The sequence below is a fragment of the Ictalurus furcatus genome, chromosome 26 (assembly GCF_023375685.1).
Source record: "Ictalurus furcatus strain D&B chromosome 26, Billie_1.0, whole genome shotgun sequence".
NCBI lineage: Eukaryota > Metazoa > Chordata > Actinopteri > Siluriformes > Ictaluridae > Ictalurus > Ictalurus furcatus.
Genome location: NC_071280.1, coordinates 18,336,406 through 18,348,864, shown reverse-complemented (window position 1 = coordinate 18,348,864; position 12,459 = coordinate 18,336,406). Strand labels below are relative to the sequence as shown.

The window sequence follows — 12,459 nt, the reverse complement described above, 5'->3', positions numbered from 1 at the left end:
ATAAACTATCTAAAAAATACTGGGATAAATGAGAGACTTTAGTAATTTAGTATGAATATCTAGTGTGTGTGTGTGTGTGTGTGTGTGTGTGTGTGTGTGTGTGTATGTATATATTTATATATTTATTTATTTATTTATTTATTTATTTTTTTATTTATTTACCCTGCCAATCTGCTGCCCACACTCCAGTCCAGTAGGTGGCGGTAATGCACCTTAAGTTGGTTTGCCATCCGACATTAAAACAAATAGAAGTCGTCGTCCTGTGTTGGGGCCTGAAAAAAAGTGTGAATCTGTAACAAGTACTACTTTTTCAGTGTTCCTTCTTATTCACTCTTTGAGGCCTTTTACTACTGCAGTGACTTCTCCTGTTTGTGCTGATTCTTCTATCCTGCCTCTCTTCTGTGCAATGGTTTTTCTTCCCTCCTATAAAATACACCCCCAAGCTGTCTTATTTCCTTTCTTTCCTCCATCAGTGTATAGCCTTGGGCATTTACTTCGTTTAGGATGTTTTTCAGTGGTGCATTCTGGTTTGGACATTTTCTTTTGTTTGAATGGAAACTGTATCATCCAGAACCATCATCCACTGATCCCACCTAAACCCATGAGCGCGAGGTTGATATTTTATTAGGTTCTGCCTAAATCTAGTAATTTCCCATAAGGGTGTATTTATTATTATGAGCTGTTCTCTGGCTACAGCTTTTTAGAGATAATAGCCTTTTGGCGAGCACTTCATACAGGCCATTTATGATGTGTATATAATGATAAATAACATGACATGTTGCATTGGCATTTGAGTTTCATTCAGATTTGAGAATCAGTAAGGGCTAGAATGGCATTTGTAGGCCCATGTGTACCTGTGGTGTCAGGTAGACATTTATTTATTATTTATTTATTTTTATTAAAAAAAAATATTTTTTTACATTTTTCTGTAGTAGGCCTATGTGTGGTGAGTCTGTACTTTAGTTATAAATTCATGTAAATCTATGGTCTTTATAGCCATAGTAAATGTCACTTTTTTTACATGTAAAGTGGGGGGGGGTGGCACTTTAAGTGTGGTCACTCTAGAGCACCACACTGCTTCGTATGCATATTGGCTTCTAAAATAAACGCTGGGCTACATGGCAACACTTTGCTCTCAGCCTATTCTTAATCTGATTGGCCAAAAATTGTTTTTTTCCAATACGAAAGTGAAAGACTGTATCTTCACGTGAAAATGAAACAGTCAAAGTAGAGCACAGCACAAATTCTACCGTCTTTCTGTTTACAGGGGATAAAGACCTTCTCTGAAGATAAAGACCTTCTCTGAAGAGCTATTACATCTTCAGAAGAGGTATTTATGTATTTTATTTGCACTATAGCAGTTGGGCCTCTTTTGTATAAATGTTTTTGTAAGCCAAAGGGAACATAAAGTGTGATTTTCTTCATACGTACGTGCATATGTTGATAACAGGATTTTCACGAATACTTTATATTTGCTTTGTCCCTGTGAATGTTTTACAAAAAATTCACTCGTATCCAGCTTGATTAATGAAGCCAATTATGTGAATGACAAATCAGCTCTTTTTGAATAAAAATTTGTCTTCAGACAAAGCATATTGTTTCAAATAATTCTTTACTTGAACGTCTTTACTTTAATTCTTTAATTAACATCAAAAATGATAGTTTGACCAATCATAAATGGTTCAGAAGTCCTAATTATTTAATTTACTATTGCACAATGTATTTACAAAGTGCCTTGCAGTTAATGTTGAATGTTTTATTGTAGCAGAGGCAATGGCCAGATATCACCCTGGGTCGCATACAGTAAAATACACACATATGTGCGCTGAGGTGCCTATAGTAATTTCACGACTAATACCACAGTGATGCACATTGAACATGATATGCAGAAATGATGCATAAATTAAAAGAAGAAAACCTAGTCATACTTCTAAAAAGTTTCTTTTAAACATTTTATCATTTATTATAGTCTCAAGAATACGAACACTCACTCATGGTGTGAAACTAGTATTTCAGTGCCTGACAAGATGACTGAAGGTGTCAGTTGAGACTTCAGTCATGTCATAATGGAAACCTTATGGTCAGAAACTCGTATGAAAATCATAGTGACCTACAGAAACATTTTTTCTCTCCTTGGAGTGGTACCTTATAAAAGGAGTAAGAGTTAGTGTGTATTTATGGTGGCTGAGCTGCATTATTGGAAGGCTTATTGAACAAGTAGTTTAGTGATGCTTTTTCACTGTTTACTTGGCATTTTGTCTAAATATAAATCAGCTGTGACACAAACGTTTTTGGTAATTTTTAGCCGATTGGCATTTATCAACATACCCATGTGAGTATAAAAAAAATCAGTGTCAGATACATTTTTGTAAATATTCCAGGACTTTTTAGTTCCGTTGGAATTACCAGCAAGAACATGATCATGGGTCCAGCACAGTGTAGAACAGTGTACACAACAGTACCATGATCTCAGCAAGCATCACACTGGGACAGGCACCACTTGCAGAGAGGGGGACATTTGTAATGGTGTTATTTATAAATAATGAAATTATATAGAGGGTTAAGAGGCTATACAAATATATAGAAAATCTCGGAAAGTCTATCTTCGTAACCTAATTAACATAAAATTAAATCATATTGAATGCACAGCCAGCACTTTTGATCTGAAGCTAGGACTATTAAACATTAGTTCTCTTGCGTCTAAGGCTCTTATTGTTAACGACATCATTACTGATCAGGAATGTAATTTAATGTGTTTAACAGAAACTTGGATTAAACCAAACGAGTACATAGCATTAAATGAAGCCAGTCCTCCTGGATACAGTTATGTACATCAGCCTCGTTCAACTGGTAGAGGAGGAGGTGTTGGTCTCATCCATAGTAAAAATCTAGTCGTCACACAAAAACCTAAGCATAAATTTAATTCTTTTGAAATTCTTTATACCAGTATAAGTTATGTAGCCACAAAAAATAAGTCAATTCCTCTAATTATTATTTACAGACCCCCAGGGCCATATACTGAATTTCTTAGTGAATTTGCAGACTTTGTCTCAAACCTGGTTGTGTCTGTAGATAAAGCATTAATCGTCGGAGACTTTAATATTCATTTTGATAACCTGGAAGACCCTCTAAGATTAGCGGTTGTGTCCATCTTGGATTCAGTAGGGATTAATCAGAACGTAATCGGGCCTACTCATAATGGTGGTCACACTCTTGACCTCATACTAACATACGGACTAAGTATAGAAAATATTATCATTCTTCCGCAGTCTGAAGTTGTCTCAGACCATTATCTTATCTCGTTCATAATACGAATTGATCATAATATTTCCACCTCGCCTCGCTACTGCGTAAAACGTACCTACACATCAGCTACTGCACCGAGCTTCATAAATAACCTCGCAGAAACATCAATTAGATTTGGATCACCGTCAGATCACATAGAACTCGATCAGGCGACTGAAAGCTTGGAGTCAACACTCCGCTACACGCTAGATAGAGTGGCTCCACTCAAAAGGAAAATAATTAGAGAAAAAAAATTAGCACCCTGGTATAACGATCAAACGCGAACCTTAAAACAGACAACTCGACAATTAGAACGTAAATGGCGTCAAACCAAACTGGTGATATTTCAAACAGCATGGAAGGAGAGCCTACTGAAATATAGGAAATCTCTTGGCGATGCTAGAAAAATCTATTTCTCCACCTTAATAGGAGACAACAAAAACAATTCTAGATTCCTTTTCAACACAGTAGCAAAATTAACTAGGAATAAAACCACTACAGAGAGAAACACTCAATCATTACATAGCAGTGAAGATTTCATGAAATTTTTCATCGATAAGGTTGAAAATATTAGACGTGAAATACAGGCAATTAAATTAAAACCGGACAGTACTGTAACAAACCCATTACATGACAATGTAGCAATATCAGATCAATGTTTAGAGTATTTTGCTTCGCTTAGAGAGACCGAACTAGCTACATTAATCTCTTCAGCCAATTCATCAACTTGCATACTAGATCCCGTACCTACATGTTTCTTTAAACAGATTTGTCCAGGAGTAATTGAACCACTTCTAAATATAATCAATTCTTCCCTAAGCACTGGCTATGTACCTAAATCACTTAAATTAGCAGTTATTAAACCCTTGATTAAAAAACCTGATCTTGACCCGTCTCAATTGTCCAGCTATAGACCAATATCAAATCTCCCCTTCATCTCTAAGATTTTAGAAAAGGTTGTAGCAGAGCAGTTATGCTCGTACTTAGATAGGAATAACATTCATGAAATGTATCAGTCAGGGTTTAGACCTCATCATAGCACAGAGACAGCATTAGTTAAAGTAGTAAATGACCTTCTACTGACCTACGATCAGGGTTGTGTCTCTCTGCTTGTGTTACTCGACCTTAGTGCAGCTTTTGATACTATAGATCACACTATTCTCCTTGATAGATTAGAAAATGTTGTTGGTATTAAGGGAACAGTCCTCTCCTGGCTCAGGTCTTATCTGACCGATCGTTATCAGTTCGTAGATGTAAATGGTGAATTCTCCATGCGTACTGAGGTTACTTTTGGAGTTCCACAGGGTTCTGTTTTAGGCCCACTGCTCTTTACTTTATATATGCTACCCCTAGGTCAAATTATTCGTAAACATGGAATTAGCTTCCACTGTTATGCTGATGATACACAGTTGTATGTTTCAGCGAAGCCAGAGGACAGACAGAAGCTTAGTAAAGCTGAGGATTGTGTAAAGGACATTAGACATTGGATGTTAACTAACTTCCTTCTACTTAATTCTGATAAAACAGAAATACTTTTATTAGGCCCACGTGTAGCTAGAAGTAATCTTTCTGATCACATGGTTACTCTGGATGGTCTTTCTGTTTCATCATGTGCAGCAGTTAAAGACCTTGGAGTGATTATTGACTCCAGCCTATCATTTGATGCTCATGTAGATAATATTACTAGGATAGCCTTCTTTCATCTCAGAAATATTTCTAAAATAAGAAACATATTGTCACTACATGATGCGGAAATACTAGTTCATGCATTCGTCACCTCTAGATTAGATTACTGTAATGCCTTACTGTCTGGATGTTCCAGTAGGAATATAAATAAGCTCCAGTTAGTCCAGAATGCAGCTGCTAGAGTCCTAACTAGAACTAGAAGGTACGACCATATCACACCGATATTATCAATACTGCATTGGCTCCCAGTAAAATCTCGCATTAACTATAAAATACTTTTATTAACCTATAAAGCACTAAATGGTCTCGCGCCACAATATCTAAGCGACCTTTTGGTTTTATATAATCCGCCACGCCTACTTAGATCAAAAGATGCAGGCTATTTGACGGTACCTCGAATAGTGAAGGCTACAGCAGGGGGAAGAGCTTTCTCTTATAGAGCCCCACAGTTATGGAACAGTCTTCCTATTAGTGTTCGGGACTCAGACACAGTCTCAGTGTTTAAGTCTAGGCTTAAAACGTATTTGTTTACTCAAGCCTACCCTGACTAGATTCTGTTCTACTACTTCGCAGTCATAATAATCTTTTTTCTCCCTCTCTCCTTTCGCCGAGCCCCACATGAATTTATGGAGATACTAGAGATCCAGATCCTTTCTGCCTCTGGATGGAGCTCAAATCTTCTTTAATTCCAGACTGCTGGGACTACGGCTGCTCCTAAGGCCATACAGACTTCATATAAATCCTTAATGAACTTTTTCACACTATCTGTTGTTACCCAGATGAGGATGGGTTCCCTTCTGAGTCGGGTTCCTCTCAAGGTTTCTTCCTCTTAAAACATCTTAGGGAGTTTTTCCTTGCCACCGTCGCCACTCAGTGGCTTGCTCAGTTGGGATAAATTCGCACCTTTAATATCTGTATACCATGTTGATATTTCTGTAAAGCTGCTTTGAGACAATGTCTATTGTAAAAAGCGCTATACAAATAAAATTGAATTGAATTGAATTGAATTAAGATCCTCTCACTTTGCTCTGGTTGTTCATACTGTTGCTCTGTGAAAGAAGCCAGCCCAATTCTGTTCAAATTTAAATTAATTTAAGATTCTTTTCTGTATTATTTTCCTACCAGTGCCATGAATGTCTCAGAGACTGACTCTGACACTAATTCAAACTCGGATGGCAGAACTAGGACAAACCCACCACGGCTTGCAAAGAGGTCTGTAAAACTGAATAAATTCATAATGGTATGAAACATATTCTCAAATATATTATGTGAACATGATTTTTTTTTCTTTTCTTTTGTAAATAAAATAGCCAGGGGCCCAACAGTCAATAAGGAAAAGTGAAAAGTTGTATAAACATGCAGACAACAGATTATGAATCTTCACGCTCACGGCCCAATTTTAATGAAGATGAACGCGATTTTTCCAGCAGTTCAAGGTAAGACTTCTGCTAGGAAATGTAAGAATGGTAAGAATTTTGCAACACCTACTGTGCTATATGTCTGGATTCCCCAAAATAGTCTTGTTGTTCTGATTAGTTATTATCTTTTTTATTTATTTTTTACATAGAATTAAATTCTTTTTGCTTGTCCATATTAATCTGTATGGTGCTACAGTATTTATTGTGCAGTTTTCGTAATCCATATGTTCAGTTAGATTACTAGGTATTATGCATAATCTAATGAAGGGCAGTGCTAGTGGCACTAGTCAATTCTTTCACATAGTCTCTAGTCTTGAGTCTAATTTTAGTTCTGTGGTCTGAAGCAGTGGTTGGTGTAACATGTAGGTGGTGTAATGTTAAGGTGTTTGTAATAAACTTGGTTCTACAACTGAGCATAGATTTATTCGATTCAATTCAGTTCATTCTTTATTACAGACCCATAGGTCAATATCAAAAAGTAAAAAGAAAACATACAAACACATATTTACGAACAACAAACATTATTTAAAAACATACAGACTTTCATTCCAGTGCTTCCAAAAGCAGGAAACATGCCTTGTTTCACATAATGTAATAATATTTATTATTATTATTATTAAAGACCACTATGATACTATTTTTTTGAATCACTTCATCGACACATGAAATTTTACATATTATTCATTAAGATAGCATACAAAGTGGGTACATTATTAGATACAAACCTTGGCATGCACTTGTCCACCTTTGGAGCTTCTGCAAAATTCTTTACGCATCATTAAATGCCACCTGGAGCTTTTTCATCTTGGCTTTACTATATTTACACCACAAGTGTGCCGTATAAAGAGATGTTAAAATAGATCTTTTTAGAGCTTACTGTACATCATCTATACACAAATAAAACTTACGAGCCAGCATTTTTGCCTGTCCACACAAGTTACAGCACTGACGCTGCACATCATCGTCGTCATTTAAATCATCTCTAATGATGTGACCCAAGTATTTTACTTTATTTACCATGTTTAAAACTTGATTTGGTCCTCTTTGGTTTTAACCATCATAACCACACTCTTCTTAGTATTAAATTTAATATCATGCTGCACAACATAGCTTGAAGATACTCGAAGCAACTGTTGTAATCCAGCACTATAAGGAGACAGAGTAACTCAATCATCAGCATACACCAGATGGTTAATAAGACTATCACCTTCTACAAATCCAGTCTTACAATCATTTAACTCTATAGAGAGACCATTCATGTACAAGTTAAAAAGAAGAGAAGGTGACCGTATACCTCCTTGCTGAACCCCATAAAAGTACGCCAATACATTCCTACCCCATTGAACTTTTATGATTTGATGTATTTACCAGTACTGTAAGATCCTTATCAGGTATGGGGGAACCCCTCTTGTAATTTTATAAATAACTTCGTATGATTGATTCAATCAAACGCCTTAGATGGATCTAAAAGACACAAATACTGTAGAGCTATGTCTATTACACTTTCTAACCACTTCCTTTAAAGAATATATGCATAAATCACATCATAAATTACTTTTAAAACCAAACTGATTGTAGTTATTAAATATTCTTTGAAACTATTCATAAGATTTTGCTCAAATACTTTTGAAATTACACTTTCCAAAGCAATTGGCCTATAATTTTCTGTACCAGATATTTTACCTGTTTATGGCACTAATAAAACTGTTAATATAGAATCAGGAAGCACACCATGAATTAAAAATCCTGTGAAACACAAAGCAAGTAACACTAAAATCTTTGTATGAGCTTGCTTCAAATGTTCTGCTGTTATTTGATTTGGACCACATGCTTTATTCACTGCCAGTTTCTTAATTGAGTAACTGACCTCAACAGGTCTAATAATCCCACCATCATCATTCGAAACATAACCACCTTCAAACTCCTGTCTCTTAAGATGATTAAAAATATCCCTTAAAATATCCCTGATAAAAATATCTCCAAATCCAAAGACATAGTCAAGACAGGTAATGGGTTCAAGCGATCAGCAAACAGGCATAAACTGGGCTAAGCGGAAATCACAATGAGGAAATGAGAAACAAGGTCATACTTATGAAACGCGAAAACAAGAAATGAGAGGCGAAAGTTGGTGATGAGCTATGCTCATCTACACTGGGCACTATGAACTAACTAACTAGCTGCAAGCTGCAGTGCTGTCTATAGGAGAAATCATGACCACCTCTGTGCAAATGCATGATTTTTATGACTTACATTATTTTTGCATATTTCTTTTATTTATTTCGTTAAATATAAAACAGTATAATTCATTCTAAAAGTAATATTACAAGTAAATAATTAACACTTTCCAACAGACAAAGACAGAAACAAGGAGAAGGACAGGAGAAGAAAAAAATGTCTGACAAGTTAAAGGAAATGACAGAGAAGAAGAAACAACTTGAGAGATCGTTAGAAGAGGAGAAGAAAATGAAGACCAAAACGGAGGAGAACAACAAGAAACTTGAGAGCTTGTTAGAAGAGGAGAAGAAAATGAAGTCCGAAACGGAGGAGAAGAACAAGAAACTTGAGAGATTGTTAGAAGAGGAGAAGAAAATGAAGACCGAAACGGAGGAGAAGAACAAGAAACTTGAGAGATTGTTAGAAGAGGAGAAGAAAATGAAGTCTGAAACGGAGGAGAAGAACAAGAAACTTGAGAGATTGTTAGAAGAGGAGAAGAAAATGAAGACTGAAACGGAGGAGAAGAACAAGAAACTTGAGAGATTGTTAGAGGAGAAGAAAATGAAGACCGAAACGGAGGAGAAGAACAAGAAACTTGAGAGATTGTTAGAAGAGGAGAAGAAAATGAAGACCGAAACGGAGGAGAAGAACAAGAAACTTGAGAGATTGTTAGAAGAGGAGAAGAAAATGAAGACTGAAACGGAGGAGAAGAACAAGAAACTTGAGAGATTGTTAGAAGAGGAGAAGAAAATGAAGACCGAAACGGAGGAGAAGAACAAGAAACTTGAGAGATTGTTAGAAGAGGAGAAGAAAATGAAGTCTGAAACGGAGGAGAAGAACAAGAAACTTGAGAGATTGTTAGAAGAGGAGAAGAAAATGAAGACTGAAACGGAGGAGAAGAACAAGAAACTTGAGAGATTGTTAGAAGAGGAGAAGAAAATGAAGACCGAAACGGAGGAGAAGAACAAGAAACTTGAGAGATTGTTAGAAGAGGAGAAGAAAATGAAGTCTGAAACGGAGGAGAAGAACAAGAAACTTGAGAGATCGTTAGAAGAGGAGAAGAAAATGAAGACTGAAATGGAAAAGGAGACTGTACGAATTGAGAGGTTGTTAAAGACGGAGAAAAAAGAAAAGACTAAAATGGGAGAGAAGAACTGGGAACTTGAGAGATCGTTACAGGAGGCAGATCATGATAACAGAAAACTAAAGGTTAGAATAATTTTATGGAAAACTTACAATCATACTATCTCTGTTTATAAGTGAGATAGTCTTTATATAATTATCTTATCATTTAGAATTAAGTTTTCACATTGGGATACTTTTTGTTTAGCCCAAAGATCAGAATGTGCTCGCTAAATAGAACTGCCTAAACATAATTGCCACTTAATCAATCATCTTTATCACGTTTTCAGTGTTTCTACTGCCTAATTATAAAATATTATTGCCTCAAACACAATTTTACCTCTTTTATTTTTTTGTAGAAAAACATTCAGTCTTTCACTTGGATCGCCTCTGTGCTGGTTCTGGTTCCACTGTGTATTGGATTGCGCTTAGCTTTCAAAGGTAAACATTGATCAAAATACAGCTACCAAATATCCAATCCAATTTTCACTCTAAAGTTGTCACATCAATAATATAATATTTAATATAATAAAATAATATGATTCTGTTATATACACAGTATCTATAGACGTTTGTGTTATCTGCTTTTTAGGACATGAGATGAATCATCATGAGCTTAGACTGATGTTGGTGGGGAAAACTGGAGCAGGAAAGAGTGCATCAGGAAACACCATCCTGGGTGAAGAGGCCTTCAGAGTCGAGGCATCTCCTGCATCTGTGACCGCAAGCTGTATAAAGAAGAACAAAGTCCTGGATGGAAGAAACATCACCATAATTGACACTCCTGGTGTCATGGACACATGGTTAATATCTAACCAAACGGCCCACCATGCACATGAATGTATCTCCATGTCTTCTCCTGATCCTCATATGTTCCTGCTGGTGATCAGACTGGGAAGGTTCACAGCGGAGGAGAGCAGTGCTGTGAAGTGGATTCAGGATAACTTTGGAGAAGAAGCTCTGAAGTTCACCATGATTCTGTTCACTGGTGGAGATCTTCTGGAAGGGAAACCAGTGCAGAAGTTTATCAGTAATAGTTATGATCTCCAGAATCTTGTAGATACCTGTGAAGGTAGATATCATGTTTTTAACAACTATGATCAAAGTAACCGCACTCAAGTCACAGAGTTATTTGAAAAGATAAACGCAATACTACACAAGAACATGGGTTACTTTTACACAAAAGAGGTTCATCAGAAGGTCCAGAGAAGCACCAGAGAAGAGGAAGAGAGGAAGAGAGTGATTTTAGAGAAAGAGATTAAAATGGAGGAAGAGAAGAAGAGAATGATGTTGCAAGAAGAGATCAAAACAGTGGAAGAGAAGAAGAGAGCTGTGATGGAGAAACTGATCAGAGAAGAAGAGAAAATTCAAGTTGAACAGCTAGCAAGTGAGGTGAAAGCAGAGGCACAGAGAGAGTGTAACATCAAAGAGAGAGAAATCAGACATGAAGAGGAATTAAATAGGAAACTTGTAGAAGAAGAGATGAAGATGGAGGAGAGGAGGAAGGTGAATGAGATGGCAATTAAACTGAGAGATGAACAATTAGAGAACAAAAATCTTAAGGCAGAGTTAGAACATGCTAATAGTACATCTTTCTGGTTCAAGGTCTCAACTGGCATACTCAGTCTAATTCTGGTCCTTGTAATGAGGGTGAACAACTACAAAAAAAAAAAAGAGAATAGCTGAATCATTAGGCTAAGGAGCTAAAATAGGGTCCCTGGTATCTTTAAAATTAACAGCAAATTGAAATTAAACTTCCCCGTTTTCCTGGTGCAAGTCGTTTAATTTTCCATATGGTCTTACAGATGATAATAATGATTTGCAGGACCCAATTTATATGTAAAGTTATGAATGTTAACTTTAATTAAAACTTTCATTGAAATACTCTAAATTCAAAGGCCAAAAATTCAGAGCTGATGCACCTCGTCAGATATGTCATTAATTTTGTGGGTTTTTTTTTTTTTTTTAAATTGAACTAAATGACTTAAATTGTTAATTTTATTCAAATTACAGATATGTACAGTCAGCTCCAGACTTATTGGCACCCTTTCACAGAACAGGCAAAAACTATTAGATATCAGATCTCACAGTTGGCTTGGGATTGTACATCACTTTGAATAAAAGCAGTAGGCCAAGTGAAGTAAATGGAAGAGAGAGCCTACTGCCACTGCAACCCCCACTAAAAAAATGCAGTAAGAAAATGAATGAAATTGTGGTGTTAGACAAGACCAACATCATGATCTGGTGAAGCGTGGGAACTTCATAAAGGACCAAACACTTATTATGGGAAAAACTTGAAACATGCCAGTAGGCCAGTAGGCACTTCTGAAACATGCCAGTTGGTGGACTGGCTAAGATAAATTGTCCCTAGTTGTGAATAAGTGTGTGAATGGTGTCATGTGATGGACTGGCTTCCCATCCAGGGTGTATTCCTGCCTCATACTCCGTTCTCCTGGGATAGGTTCCAGATTCACCCTAACCCTGACAAGGATAAAACACTTACACAGTTACTGAGTGAGAGCCTTTTATTCAAATAAATCTATACAATGTTTCTGTTTGTTCATTTTATATATTCATTTTATATCTTACTTATTTTTCAGAATCAATTGAAATGTGTATGATTATTTAAAATGATACATTTTTGTAATAAGTAAAGGATAGAATAAAAAGTAAGGGGATTTTTTTTTTATCATGTGTTTGGAATTTTTTTATTGATTAAAATGAAGACTAAAAT

At 36.2% G+C, this 12,459-nt stretch overlaps 1 protein-coding gene across 2 annotated transcripts; it reads left to right on the top strand.

The window, feature by feature from the left end:
- The first annotated feature begins 1,230 nt into the window (after positions 1 to 1,230).
- LOC128601891 (golgin subfamily A member 6-like protein 24) lies at positions 1,231 to 12,449 on the top strand. 2 transcript variants are annotated; one of them, XM_053615315.1, is made up of 6 exons: positions 1,231 to 1,330; positions 6,097 to 6,183; positions 6,282 to 6,407; positions 8,741 to 9,812; positions 10,085 to 10,166; positions 10,318 to 12,449. In XM_053615315.1, the coding sequence occupies exons 3-6, from the start codon at positions 6,328 to 6,330 to the stop codon at positions 11,409 to 11,411; spliced, it is 2,328 nt and encodes a 775-aa protein (XP_053471290.1). In that variant the 5' UTR covers positions 1,231 to 1,330; positions 6,097 to 6,183; positions 6,282 to 6,327; the 3' UTR covers positions 11,412 to 12,449. The 2 variants fall into 2 exon arrangements, with proteins under 2 accessions (XP_053471290.1, XP_053471291.1); XM_053615316.1 differs by lacking the exon at positions 1,231 to 1,330 and adding an exon at positions 5,216 to 5,789.
- Positions 12,450 to 12,459: the final 10 nt, after the last annotated feature.